General features: G+C 55.3%; 1 protein-coding gene across 1 annotated transcript; it reads left to right on the plus strand.

Moving 5' to 3' along the window:
• Positions 1–304: 304 nt before the first annotated feature.
• P3H4 (prolyl 3-hydroxylase family member 4 (non-enzymatic)) lies at positions 305–6,713 on the plus strand. Its single transcript, XM_011381254.2, has 8 exons — positions 305–1,256; positions 1,442–1,594; positions 1,718–1,889; positions 2,575–2,703; positions 3,617–3,762; positions 4,409–4,492; positions 5,809–5,953; positions 6,276–6,713. The coding sequence occupies exons 1-8, from the start codon at positions 783–785 to the stop codon at positions 6,296–6,298; spliced, it is 1,326 nt and encodes a 441-aa protein (XP_011379556.1). The 5' UTR covers positions 305–782; the 3' UTR covers positions 6,299–6,713.
• Positions 6,714–14,462: the final 7,749 nt, after the last annotated feature.

A 14,462-nucleotide genomic window follows, 5' to 3' on the forward strand; every position in this document is an offset into this window, starting at 1 on the left:
AAAGAAAAAAAAAAACTTCAGTCTTTTTTTTCCAGAGCCCCCGGGTCCTAAAGCCGGGCTGAGGTATCCCTTGCTGCTTTTGTTGGCACCCCCAAAACTAAGGCCTCTCCGGGAGGCTGGCGAGGCTTCAGAATCTCAGTGCTGTCCCAACCCCTACTATATCAGGGACGGCTTCTCCAGGGACGAGGAACTACTTTGTCCTGCAACAGCTAGACTGCCAGAAGGGCTTTCTGACGTGGGATGGAGATCGAGAACGGGGAGGTGGTGAGAGTGGAGGGTGTGCGGGGCAAAACTAGGTGTGCGCCTCCCCGTCGCAGGCTAGGGGAACACTTAGCGTGACCCCTTCAGGGTTAGGGGCGTGGGGCGTGTGCAGAAGAGGCAATGTGATGGATGGAAGACCAAGTTCCAGGGCTTGGACAGAGCAGAGGGAGGTGGCATTTCCCTTTATTTCTGAATCTTAAGGTTTGGGGAGGGGCTTTCTGGCCTCCCCATCCTTGAAGGAAGCGTCTCCCCTGTCACCATTTGTCGAGGGGAAGGCACCTGAGAACCGGGCCAGGACAACGTAGGGGATTCAAGACACCATTGTGCCCTCGGAAAACAGGGGAGACTCAGCCCTCTGGCCCTCCGGGGACCTGACCCCAGGCAACTACGCCCCCGGCTGGGCGCGGCGCTAAGACCCAGCGGGCACGCCGGCCCGGCCCCTGCCCCTGCCCCGCCCGCCCGCTAGCCAACCCGGCCCCGACGCTTGCTCCGCCGCGAGAGCCGGCCGGCGCCGTGGGGGTATGGGGCGGGAGGCTTGGGCGCTGTTGTGGCTGCTGCTGGGCAGCGCCGGGGCGCAGTACGAGAAGTACAGCTTCCGGGGCTTCCCGCCCGAGGACCTGATGCCGCTGGCGGCGGCCTACGGGCACGCGCTGGAGCAGTACGAGGGCGAGGGCTGGCGCGAGAGCGCGCGCTACCTGGAGGCGGCGCTGCGGCTGCACCGGCTGCTGCGGGACAGCGAGGCCTTCTGCCACGCCAACTGCAGCGGGCAGGCGCCGCCCGCCGCCGCTGCCCCGGGGCCTGTGCCCGGCCCCGACGGCGGCGACGAGTGGGCCCGCGAGCTGCGGCTCTTTGGCCACGTCCTGGAGCGTGCCGCCTGCCTGCGGCGATGCAAGCGGACGCTGCCAGCCTTCCAGGTGCCCTACCCGCCGCGCCAGCTGCTGCGCGACTTCCAGAACCGCCTGCCCTACCAGTACCTGCACTACGCGCAGTTCAAGGTGGGCGCCCTCCCTCGCGTCCTCCACCCGCCCCGGGGCCCCGCTCGGCCTCTTCGCTCCCAGCCGGCGTCGGGTTTCAGTCGCGTCCAGGGGAGCGCTGTTGTCATAGAGCCTCAAGCCCGCTTGTGTGCTCAGGGCCGCGAGTCAGTCTGGCCCTACTGACCCGCTCTGTCCCCACCCTATAGGCTAACCGGCTGGAGAAGGCGTTGGCTGCGGCCTACACCTTCCTCCAGAAGAACCCGAAGCACGAGCTAACCGCCAAGTATCTCAACTACTACCGGGGGATGCTGGACGCGGCCGAGGAGCCTCTCACGGACTTGGAGGCGCAGCCCTACGAGGTGTGTTGCAGGGGGAGGGCTGACCCTGACGCTCCTCTCTGACGCCCCCATAGGGCTTGAAGAGCGGGGGAGTGGAGGGGAGTATGTCGAGGGTCCGCTCCAGGCGGTGTTCCTCCCCTCCAGGCGGTGTTCCTCCGGGCAGTGAAGCTCTACAACAGCGGGGATTTCCGTAGCAGCACGGAAGACATGGAGCGGGCCCTGGCCGAGTACCTGGCCATCTTTGCCCGGTGTCTGGCTGGCTGCGAGGGGGCCCATGAACAGGTGGACTTCAAAGACTTCTACCCCTCCATAGCAGGTACCCCACCCAAACCCATGGGACATCCCTCCCAACTACCACCGCTCCCTGCTCCCCAGAACTCTTTCAGGCCCCTTAACACATTTATAGAGCACCTACTAAGTGGTTGGGGAGCGTGCAGTCCGCTAAGAGAGACAAACAGGGAAATAGATCCCCTGCCACTGAGAGTGTCCAAGGTGCTGGGTATCAGTGGAGAGGTGGCGACATCCCAAAAGGGTCTCGGGAGGTTTGAATTCACAGGCTTTCCAGGCAGAGGTCAATGCAGTTGCAAAGGTGCCCAGCTGAGGTGGGAAACAGCCCTACAGGTGTGTGCCCAAAGCAGTGTGTGGCCAGAAATCACATCTAGTCTGGGGCAGGCGGGGAGAGTCTGTAACTCCAGGGGTTCCTTAGTGGGGGGCAGAAAGGGCTGTCCTGAGCTTTTCTATCTGGGCATCAGTTCCACCTCCAAACTTCACCTGCCGCTCTCCCAGAGAGCCCTGGCTCCCTCTGGCTTTGGGGTGGGGAATGAGCTGTGGGTGATAAATTAGCCTCATCCACAGTGGTCTTCCTCAGCATTACTTACCCTACCCACATTATCTCCTGCGATCGCAAGAGGCTCTGCAGGCAGAGTTGGGACTGGAAGTCATTTTTTTTTGTCACCACCAGTTCCTCACCCACCCATCTGGGGGTGCTTCCCACCCCACAGATCTCTTTGCAGAATCCCTGCAGTGCAAGGTGGACTGTGAAGCCAACTTGACCCCCAACGTGGGAGGCTACTTTGTGGAGAAGTTCGTGGCCACCATGTATCACTACCTGCAGTTTGCCTACTACAAGTGTGAGCTTCCTGGTGGGCTTGGTGGTGGTGGTGGGGGGGGGGGCACAGAGAGCACTGCACTGGGAGCATCACAGTCTTGGGAAGTATCCCGCAGAATTGAAGCCCCTGGGTGATGGGAGGGAAAGCCAAAGGTGGTAGGGCAGGTGAGAGGCTTGTGGGAGGGAACAGAGAGCAGCCTCAGGGGAGGATTCAAGGGCCTCTTGGGTAAATGACTAGATTGCCAACAAGTGCACAGCATTTGACAGTTTACAAAGCCCTGCCACATCTATTTATCGCATTTGATCCTCTCACCAGCTGACATTACTGGACCTATTTTTTTAGATGAGGAAACTGAGGCTCAGAGGGCAAGGGGCTATTAGTCACATGGCTAATAAAAAGTAGTACCAGGAATGAAGTCTTTCTTCACTTGAAGGAGATCCTAGTGTCAGCTGGGGCTGGAATGGACAATTTCCAGGGTTCTTGCAATGCAGAGATGCCAAGATTCAGACAGGCTGAAGTTAGAGTGGAGGGGCTGAGGACCAAAGGGCCAGGAGACCCTTTCTGGGTCCCGTTGGCAAAGAGGCTGAGGTCTGGGCCACCAGCCTCTCATCCCCCCGTGCCAGTGTTCTCCAGCTGTGCGAGCTTGAACAGCTTACCTAATGTCTCTGTGCCTCGAATTTCTTGTCTGTAAAATGGGGATAGCAATAACAGTGAGCCTTAAATGAGTTACACAGGGCCTGGCACACAATAAGTGCCCAATATATCCTAGCTTTCATCATTAGTGGGTGAGTCGAAATACCTAACAGGTATTTTGGGAAGTGCCTGGGGAGACAGAGGCACTGGACTGAATGGGGAGATAGGGGTGAGTGAGGTGGGAGTCATCCCTGAAGGTGGGAAAGTGCCAGGGCTGTTCCTCACTCCTGTCTGTCTGCAGTGAATGATGTACGCCAGGCCGCCCGAAGTGCTGCCAGCTACATGCTCTTCGACCCTGAGGACAGTGTCATGCAGCAGAACCTGGTGTATTACCGCTTCCACCGGGCTCGCTGGGGCTTGGAGGAGGAGGACTTCCAGCCCCGGGAGGTGGGCATTGCCTTCTGAGGCATTCTCAAGACTACGTGGTTTGATAAAAAATCTTGGCTTCCTCGGAAGGGAGGATGGGAAGGGAAAAGAAAGCCTATGGGTTGTGGTTAGAATCTTGGGTTCAAACCCAGCCCCACCTGCTGTGTAGTCCTGGGAACACTGCTGACTCTGAATCTGTTGCCTCATCTGCAAAATGGGGGTGGTACTACCAACCTTGCCAGCACAGTGCCTGGGATGTGGGAGGTTCAAAAATACCTGTCCATGCCTGCCTGCTGCCCTCCCCACCCTTACCATCTTCACTACTGGCCTTTGTCCTTCTCCCCAGGGATCCCCAACCTGAACCAACTGAGAAACCCCTCGGTAGTCTAGGGCAAGACTGACAAATATGGGGCACATGGTAGCCCAATTCCCTTGTCAGTGGCAGACATTGCTAACCAACTGAGGCATTCTTTCTCTCTGAGCCCTCGGAATCCTTCTTAACCTAGCACTGCAAGCAGCTAGATTTTTCCATCAGCATGTGAGATGATACCTGCTCTAGGCTCCTTGAACTGGAAATGGCTCAGAGGACCCAGATCCTAGGAGCTCTGGCTTCTCCACCATCTGGCAGCAGGGTCCAGCTCACCTCACTTTCCTTCTTTCCTCCCAGGAGGCCTTGCTCTACCACAATCAGACAGCTGAGCTGCGGGAGCTGCTGGAGTTCACGCACATGTACCTGCAGTCAGATGATGAGGTAAGTGGCCCTTGCCCTCCAAGGCTGGGTGGTGATGGAGACCCCTTGGTCCTCTTCCTAGGGCCACTATGCCAAAATTCAGCCCAGCTTCTAGCAGTCAGCTCTTGTGAAGCAGGAGAGATTCGCCTGTCCCTTATCCATACCTGCCTTCTTTCCCTAATCAGCGCCCCGCTTCTCTCTCTCATGCCCCCTTCTCTATAAGTCTGAGTCTTGCTTCTCCCAGGCCCAGCTCAGGTGGTGCCTCCTCCAGGAAGCCCTTGCTGCATGCCCTGGCTCTGTCTTCTGGGCTTGCAGTGCCAACTCTGACCCTTTGTCCTCCCTGGACCTGGTCTTATTTACAGTCCTGGTCCATCTCATCCCTAGTCCCCTTCTCCAGCCAGTCTCCTAGAGGATTGTGCTCCAGGAAGGGAGACCAGGTTATTCCTAGCTCTCTCACAGTGCCCGGTTCAGCTCTGGTGCTCAGAAACTGAGTTAGAATGAATCCATCAATGAATGAATGAATGCAGGACACCGGGAAGGAAGGACCACAGTGTGTTACATTGATTCTGGATGAGGGTTTGACAGCCTGAATTCTCTGAGGTGTCACTGCCCTGTGCTCATTTACCCACTCCCTCCTTTGTTCGAGCTCATCGAACCTGGGAGCCAGGTCTTCACTCTTAGCACCCAGGTTGGTGCTAGCCAGACTTGGCTCTACAACTTCCTAATTGGGCAGCCTCCAGGAAGGTCTTAAGTAACCCTCAAACTTCCATCTCTTCATCCATTGATTGGGGAGAATAATGCTCATCTCATACCATGTGGTGAGAATTGTTTGCCAGACACCGTGTTTGGGGCTGGGGCAAATTGATGAGAGGCATAGTCCCTTTCCCAAGCAGCTCACGGGTAGCAGGGGAGGCACAAACCCCCTCTCTGTGGGAGAGGTCAGCACAGGGCATTAGAGGAGGACTCCAGACCCAGCCAGGGTTGTCAGCAAGGGCTGCATCCTGGAGGAATAAACAAGAGCTATCCAGGCGCGAGGGAATAAAGGCATTCAGGGCTGGGAATAGCATGAGCAGACAGCATGCATGGACTAGGAGTATTCTTGCAGGGTGGGCTGTGGAGAGGGTGATGCTTATGCTAACACTGAATCTCTGCTGGTGGAGCCCCATGCACTGGTTCGGGGAGTCCTACTGGGAATAGGACTTTGTGAGAGAAACCCTCACATCATTCCTGTGTGAGATCTTGAGACTGAGATGGCGTAGGAGGGCCCCTTGGCCAGGAAGGGAGTTGATTTTGGGTTTGTGCCTTCTGTGATGTGGTTTTTCCTGGGGTTGCTCTAGATGGAGCTGGAGGAGACAGAACCTCGCCTGGAGCCTGAGGACCGCCCATCAGATGCTGAGTTTGAGGGGGAGGGTGACTACGAGGAAGGCATCTATTCTGACTGGTGGCAGGAGCCAGACGCCAAGGGTGATGAGGCTGAGGCTGGTCAGTGACTTGAGTCCTGGAGGAGGGATGGGGATGCAGCCTGGGATGGAGGTTGTTGACAGAAAGAGCCAGGCACTGAGCTACAGAGACAGAGAGATATGCATGCTGGGTGCTAGGATTCCTCCTCTGGGGACTTCCAACCTGTTGGCAACCCCTGTCTCACTTGATGGAGGTGGCATCCTTTCTGGAAGCAGGGGCCAGCTGAGACCTGTTCCTGGAGAGTCTCACTCCAGCCTGCCCCACCTCCCTGCAGGACACCACCCAGACACCTGTTGAGAGTGGGTGAGGGGCTAACCCCAGTGCTCTCTCCTTCGCTTTGCAGAGCCAGAGCCTGAACTAGCATGAGAAAAGGCCTACCCCTGCACCTTTCAAGAGCTTGGGAAGCCTGGGTCCTATGGCACCAGCCTGGACATCAGCAAGAACTATTTATTAAAAATGTAAAATGGACATAGCTGACCAGGCCCCATCTCATCCTACCTGTGAGTGCTGCTCTCCAGACCTCTCCTGCCTCCTCGCTGGATCTCCGGACCAAAGGATGGTGGTGCTGCAGCTGCTGACAGCCTGTCCTTCTCCTAGTGCTCGCCCCACTAGGACAGTCTCCTGGAAGAGAAGATTCCAGCTCCTCGTAGTTGGGGTCTCAGCCTGAATTGCAGAGACAGAAGAGGGGCAGCTGGCGTTGTGAAGAGCCCTGGACCAGAAGTCCAGTGGTTCCTGGCACACTAGCCCTGGGTGCTCAATAAATGTTTCTCGTTGAATGAATCATAATGCCTGGGGTCTAGGCTGGAGTCCAGGCTGAGTGGTGAGGGTGCAGGTCCTTTTCTCCCTCCCTCTCTCTGTGCCCATCTCCCCTCATCTGTAAATTCAGGAGTGGTGGAAGGGGCACAGTCTGGCCTCTGAGCGAGGAGCAGCAGCATGTAATTGCAATCTGCCACCAGGGGGCGGAGGGATGCACTTCTTGACCGGAGTTCTGGAAATATGGTGGTTTCAGGTTTCCAAAATGAGATGTCCTGTATTTCCCTAGTTCAGCATCACTTCCCTTGGGGAATGTGGTGAGTGAGGGGAGAGGACCAAAGAAATTTACTTCCAGTTTTTCCTTTTCAGGCATTGACTGACCCAGGTTCCTTAGAGTCAGAGCAAACCTGTCTTGTCCTCCCTGCTCTGCACATTCTCCATCCCACAGCCAAGATTGGGGGCCCCATTTCAGTGGCCAGAGGAGCCCTAGGGAATACGGTTTGGTAGTGCGAGACTTCATAGTGGCAGTGGAACTGCCAGATCATCTTGCCCAAGCTTGCACTGGCTCCAGGTGCCAGAGAGTCCGGAGATGTGGGGGTGAATGGTGCCAGGCAGCTACCAGCCAGCCCTGTGACTCACCAGTGTCCCCCATGTGTTCCACAGCTGGGAGATGGGGACAGAGGGTCTCTCTGGGGAGGGACTCCAGGGTAGGGCCTGCCAGGTGGCAGTTCTGCCCCACTCCCCACCTTTGTGACCTCCCAGGGAGCAGGGTAGTGGAGGAGCCTTCTCTCCCATTGAAGGGTGGAGCTGAAGCTGGGAAGCCTAGTTCTCACCTTCCCCACACCTACCTACTCCCAGGTGTGCATGGTGATCTGGCCTAGGCCCCGCCCATCTCTGTGCCCAGAAGGACTCCCTGCCTGGCCCCAAAACTCTCCTGGGCCTTTGGTGATGAAGAGGGTTTGAAAGCCAGAGTCAGAGCTCAGATGGGCTGGGTTAAGGCTGGGGGTGCAGGTGACCTCACTCCTACTTCCTTCCCTCCCTCTCTCCCATAGGTGGGTCTGCAGTGGTAGCTTCTCCTGGGAGCTCCCAGGTGCCAGGGTGGCCCTGCCCCACCCTACCCCTTTCAAGCTGCTGTGTTGTCAGCTTCACTGAAGTCCTGCCCCCTGTTGCTGGGAGGGACTGCCCTCTGGGGCTGGCACTTCATAGGGTGGAGAGCAGGGATGTGCTCAAGCTTGCCTGTGTGAGTAGGAGTGTTGGAATCTGGATGGCTGGGTATGAGTCTGAAAGTGCCTGTGCCTGCGGGAGCGAGAAGGTCTGTGTGCTTGTCTGTTGTGTGGATGTGCGAGGCTGTGTGCATGTGTCAGAATGCCTGTCCGTGGTCGCATCATGGGTGACTGATCGTGTCTCTGCACATGGTCTCTGTGCACTCATGAATGCTGTACTAGAGGGATTCATTCACTCACTCAGAACATATTTATTGAGCACCTACTACATACCAGGCACATCGTAGGCGCTGGTTACACACCAGTGGGCCAAACAGGCCAACTACCGTGCCTTGGCGGAGCTTGCATTCCAGCAGGAAGACAGGCAGTGAACGATAAGTGTTATAATGCAGAAATTATCTGGTGGTGTTAAATAAGTGAGATGGAAAATAGAGCTGGGTAAGAGGACGAGGAGGGGTTGCAGTTTAGGAAACGTGTTGATATGTGATGTCTTGGAGTGTGTTGTGGTGAGTCGGGGTATGTGTGTGAGGAGGGCATCCCTGGGAGCAGAAGGCAGGCACCTCTCTAGGCACCAAACTCTCAAATAGGCCTTAGCCCCGGCCCTCCCAGCCAGAGTGCCTTACTCAGCTCCTCTTTCCCAGGCAGCGCCAGCCCCTCCTGCCTCTCCCTGATGCTGGCCTCTCCCCGCTGCTGGGCTAGCTCCCCAAACCAGTGAGACGGAATCCCAGCGAGTTCCAGCGTGGGCCCCAACCCCACCCAGCCCAGACGCCCTTGCCTCCTCCACATCTCTGTGTCACCTAGCCCCCTCCTTACCCCACCCCTAGCACCCCACCCAGCATCTCAGCAGTCATAGCATCTATAGTAAAATGGGTATAGAAGGTTAGGGAAGGTCAAAAGGGCACTGGGAATAGTGACCTCATATAATACGGCCAGACTCAGATGCCACAGAGGTGTCCTGGACCTAGAAAGACCCCATCCTAAGGAGAGCATCACTACTACAATGTATTGGGTAGCTACTATGTGCTGGGCACTTGGCAGGTTCTTTATAAGGCTCAAAACAGCCTTGCAGGGGAGATAGCGATTCCCTCTGCCACAGGTGAGGCTGAGGAATGAGAAGCAGCTTGTCCAAGGCTCCTCAAGGTGGGTGGTAGCTGAGCTGCATTTGAACTTTTTCTCCCTAAATCAATGCTGCTCGGAGAAGGGAGAGAAAGGTGACAAAGCCCTGGTCTCTGGTGTTGGCTTTGTCCCCTTAAGCTGTCAGCCGAGGCCAAAGGGGGGAAGGTGAGGGCCGGATGTGGAGACAAAACACCCACATTGCCACAGCTCATGATAGGGGCAAGGAGTTCTAGAAGGGAGGGACAGAGAGAGGTGGGGAGGGAGGAAGGGGAGGAAAAGCAGGGAGTCAATCCCCCTCTTTCAGGCCTGACCCCCTAACATTCAACCCCTATTGTCAGCTCCACGGGATTGGGCTGAGGACCGACTTGCTGGGGCCTCTTAGAGCAGCCTCTTCTTGAATCCTGAGAAGTGATGGCCAAGAGAGGTCGGGGGAGTCCCATGGGCTTTCCCAAAATTCCAGTAACTTTCAACGGAAGAAATTCCTCCCTTCGGTTTCAGAAATAGTTCTTGAAGTCTTAGCCCTGTATTCTTATCTCCTTCGGGAGAGTAGGGTCTCTCCTGGGGACAAAGAATAATGCCTTCCTGTGTCAGAAGGCTGTCCAGTTGGTACTGGGGCCAACTGCATGACCTGACTGGGGAAGTCCTGGCAGCTGAAGGGCCCAACCCTCCCCCGCCCCCACCCCCAGCTTTCCTACCTGAGGCCTTCATTCAGGCCTTCTCTTGCAACCTTTCTCCAAGGACAGTTTTGGCAGATGCCCCCAATTTCATAGATGGGGAAACTGAGCCCAGCGAGGCTGGATTGGGTGTCCAGGGTCGGAGCTCACTTTAAGTTAGGCTTGAGCAGCCCTGCTGAGCGGCCTTCCTATGATCAAGCTCCAAGATGTCTAGGGATTAGATGGGAGCATGCTGGGAGCTGGGGCCACCCACCCCATTCAGCCTCAGCCCAAAACTCAAGCCAACCTGTCAACACATCACCCCATAATCACCGCCTGTCTTATACTCACCTGGCGCCGGAGTGCCTGGATAGCATCTCTTCTGTCCCCCAAACAGCCCTTGGTGTGGGAGCACCTCTCATGCCCATGACTCAGGTGGGGAAACTGAGGTAAGGAGGAGGACATGCCCACTGGTTTACCCTCTGCCCCACACACATATATACTTGATCCTCTGAATCTGTGAAAGAACTCACTAAATTGCAAAGAAAAGGCCAAGAGAACTTGACGTTTTTCCATTTTGGGTCACCTTTTCCATCTTTCCTTTTAGAAAAACAGCACAATATTGTTTCCAGAGCAAAGTAAGAGGTGCCTCTTGCGAGTCCTTCCTTTTCCCTTTACTACTTGGCTAAATCTTCATGGCCTTCCTGGGGGAGGAGGCTGGGAAGGCAGTCAGCCAATCTAAGTGGGAGTCTGGCTTCTCTCCCTGGCCTGGGTAGGTGTGGGGAGCCTCATAGCCATGAAGGACTTCTCGTTAATATTTTTTGTTATCTCCAAATGAGGTTATGCACACAGTTACAGAGACACAGAGACAGGAATGAAGTCAGAAAATGCTTGTCATATGACTTTAACCTTTAGCACAATTATTTTGATAACCTTGTTTTGTTTTGTTTTGTTTTTTTGATAATACATTGGTATCCTCAAAAATGGAAATATCTCTGGCCTTCCTCTCAACCCCTTCACTTTGGATGGAGCTGACTTCTCTAGGCACCCTCATGAGAGTGGGGCCCAATCTTCACCCGCCCCCATACTCCACACCCCTCCCCCTCACTACTTCTAGGTTCTCTGCTGGGGCCATAAATTATCCATGAGCTGTAAGTTGGCTGCTTCTGGAACTGATGAAATATTCAAGGATCTCAACTCTCAAATTCCCTGGTGGCCATGGCATGAGACTGGGGAAGACGGAATTAATGTACAAAGCCGGGACCTCTAAGTCCTGATGCCAGTTCCTACAAAGGTGGGGATGGAGCTGGGAGACCAGGGAGGTGGAGAGGGTGGGTGAACTGGGGGAAGGGTCTCTTTGCATAATTGTTGGCTGTGGCTCTGGGAGGTCCCCTCTCTAGCTTCAAGGGCTTAGAAGAAGTGAGAGGAGGTTATAGATTTAAACCCTTGAGGAGAGCCAGCCAGCCCGGTTCACCCCACTCCTCCCCCAGCCCTGGCTCTCTAATCCAAGGTTTTCCTGAAGTCACACCTTAGGCTGACATCCCACAAGATTGGTTCTCATCTCCACCCCCTCCACCTTTGTTGGGATGGAAAGGTGGGAGTGGCGAGCTGGTAGGCAGAAGAAAAAGGTTCAAGTCCTAAGTCCTGCCAGGAATTTGCCTGTGTGATTTTAACGAAGTTCATCTCCTGGCTCCAGTCTTAGTTTTGCTATATATACTAGGAAGGAGGCTCTGACTGGACAATTCCTTCTTTTTCTTCCCAAGGACTCTGGGCAGGTGGAAGTGAAAAAAATTCCTGCTCTGTGTGTGTGTGTGTGTGTGTGTGTGTGTGTGTGTGTGTGTGTGTGTACTCGCACAGAAAGGGTGACTTCTCTGTGGGAAGGGCACCTGTTAGGGCAGGCATCTCTCCTGGCTTGTCAGGGGAGGGAGGGGCAGGCAGACTGGTCAGGTGGGTGGGGCCCTAGCTGTGTCAGCCTGTGTGTGAAGTCACCCAAGCCAGGGAAAAGGAAGGGGGGTAACTCTGGTGGCAAGGCCTCACCCCCTCCCTCTCTCCACCCAATTGCTCAGGACGGGGAGGGGGTGCTCAGAGAGCCAGGGAGACCCAGGAACGGAATACAAAGTCTGTTTGCAGCCCACCCTACTGGGCTCCTGAAATCCTGGAGTTGCACCTTGGGTGGCAGGGACGGGGTAAGGGGTGTGGGAGAGTTTGGGGTGGGCAAGGGAGGGCAACTCCAGGATAGACATTCTCTGGAGAGGTCCTGACCTTCCTCCAGCAGCTCCCTCCACTACCATCACTGGCCCCTGGTATCTCGCCCTGGCCTGTGCTATTTCTGGCCTATCCTATCTCTGTTTTCTTGTCTCTCTGTTTTCCCTTTGACATTCCATCCCCACCCACGCACCTTGCAGGGAAGTGTCGCTGGAAGCTACCTCTATAATTAAGAGCCTTCCCCAGTGTCTGGGCACACACCCAAAGGACCAGGACCAGGCCCAGGCCCTGGGCAGCTCTGGCCTCCAGGCTCCTCCCCTGGACAAAGGGCAGCAAAAAAGTCAGGAGCACCCCCACCCCTACTCCCAGGGCCTTGCACCATCCTATCCTGCTCCTGTTCCCCCTCAGGGGATGCTTGAGCCCCCCACCAGAAAAGGTTGGGAGTCCAGAGGCTCCTCTGCAGCAGCCAAAGTCCTCTCCCCAGCTCGGAGGTCACCCTGAGCAAGTCCCCCCATCCTAACACCTGCAGGCAGGGGTAGGAGTGCAAATGGAGGCCCATATCCATAGATCTAAATAACTTACGAATCAACCTAACAAACTGCTAAATAAGATATACTTTGACAAGTATATCTCTGAGATGACCTGAAGGGCCAGGATGGAATTGAGAATTCTGATTCCTCAGAACATGGCAGTTCCGGGATAATGTCCCCTGGGCCACCTCCCCTTTCTTTCAAGCCCTGGCTCCCCTGACATGGCAGAGGGCCTCTAGCACATGTGTGTAGATACCCTAGCTTGCATGTCTGGGCTGCGTCCACCCCTCCTCCATAACTGTCCGTGGTTACCCTTTGCCTAAGCATTCAGATACCACACGTGGTGCTACAATCTATTCATTCTCAGAAGGAAGGGCCAGAGTACAGGACCTGCAGGCCCTACAAGCAAGGGTCAGTGCTGGGCAAGGAATTCCAGAGTGTCTGGTACCCAGAGAGTGATCTTGAAGGAGAGAGGTATGAACTCCGTGTAGGCTGGTCCCCCTGGCCCTGTGTGGAGGGGCACAACCCCAGTGCAGGGGCCTCCCAAAGGGCAGGCCCCAGGGCAGAGGCCTCTTCCGCAGTTGATGAATGACTCTCCCAGGGCTGAGAGAAGGCCTGTGCTCAAGATGCCTCCTGATGTTTGCATTGCCTTTGATTCCAGCCTGCCGCCAGGACAAGCTTTCAGTGGATCGCTCTCACTGGACTTCCCTGTTGCTGTAACACATTGCAGTGTGATGAAGAGGGACCATTATTCCCCTGAAGTTCAGCAACCCATCTGATCACCTGCTCTTTCTTGATAGAGGTGGCCATTTCTGAGGCCCAAGAGGAAGAAAGAAGGGCATATGTGTGTGTGTGTGGGGAGGGGAATGTTTGCTTGTGTTGGGGAGAGAGCTGACAGGGCTGGTGTTTGTGTATCTGAATCTGTGCCCGTGAGGGTATATCCCTGAGGCATGTACACAGAGGCTATGTGTGAACATATGTGTGGCTTGTGCAGACCTACATCTCTGCCTGCCTCTACCTGGGAAAGGGGCCCCCACAGAGAAAGGGCCGAGTTTGAACAGAACACGGAATCTCTTCCACCTCCTTATGTGGCCCAGAAGCTCCTGGAGGACCAGGAGAAGTGAGATGAGGGAGGAGGTGCTTGACTGCTCTTCACCTTCCCCAGGGAAGCGCCTCTCCATCCCTCACTAGGTCCCCTCCCTCCCACCAGCTCCTCATTGGACCAGACTCCTCTTTGCCAGTAACTTCTGTCTCTGGGGCAGATTGGGATGGGCTACTTGGTGCCCTTTATTTATTTCTTCTTTATTCTGAGGTCTCGGAAAGCTGCAAGGTTGAATGAACCACATATGTTCTTGGTGGCCCAAGGACCCTGCTTCCATTGAGCTCTGGGCAAGAGAAATGGGTTTAAACTGCAGGAATAGGAATTGAGGCGAGACAGCAGAAGGAATTAACCAGTGTTAGAATAAGGAGACAAGAGTATTCATATAAGGGAGGCTGGACAATCTCCTTTTCTGGTGATCTGTCAAACAGCAATCCCTGCTTTTAAAAGCTTAGAGGCAGGGGGCTGGATAAAATGGTCTCGTGGCCTTTCCTTCAAGTTCAAGCTACGGAGGAGATTGGCCACAGCAACTCTCATCCAATCCCTATCCTAGGTACCACCTCATCCCATGAAACCACATCCATATAGAGATAGCTGATTCTAGTGAATATCATTTTCTGATCCTACAGATGAATCTTCAGTGACTGGCAGGCACATAATGGGTGTGTAATAAATGTGTAGAAAATTTCTTGATCTGGAGGAGAGACAAAGCTCTTATCCTAGTCTTTCCTGCTGCTGCAGTGGTGCCTCCACCCAGTCCCAGCCCTAAGCTCTGGGGCCAGCGTGTTGCAGCATGCTCCAGGCTGACAGGGAGGGAGAATTCTGAAGCCTTATTTCTGCCCCTCTACCCCACCCAGACTCCTCCACCCCTCTTCAGTCAAGCAGCCCACCTCCCCCTGCAAGCTGGAGTTGGGAGAAAGGAAGGAGTTAAACTAGGCTTTGGCCTGAGAA

This window comes from Pteropus vampyrus, unplaced genomic scaffold (assembly GCF_000151845.1).
Source record: "Pteropus vampyrus isolate Shadow unplaced genomic scaffold, Pvam_2.0 Scaffold432, whole genome shotgun sequence".
Lineage (NCBI taxonomy): Eukaryota > Metazoa > Chordata > Mammalia > Chiroptera > Pteropodidae > Pteropus > Pteropus vampyrus.

Excerpts from the sequence above, each read along its gene's own strand:
- P3H4 (XM_011381254.2), top strand. The coding sequence starts at position 783 with ATGGGGCGGGAGGCTTGGGCGCTGTTGTGGCTGCTGCTGGGCAGCGCC. Across the intron at positions 2,704-3,616 it reads GCAGTTTGCCTACTACAAGT|TGAATGATGTACGCCAGGCC; the intron begins GTGAGCTTCCTG and ends GTCTGTCTGCAG. Across the intron at positions 3,763-4,408 it reads AGGACTTCCAGCCCCGGGAG|GAGGCCTTGCTCTACCACAA; the intron begins GTGGGCATTGCC and ends CTTTCCTCCCAG.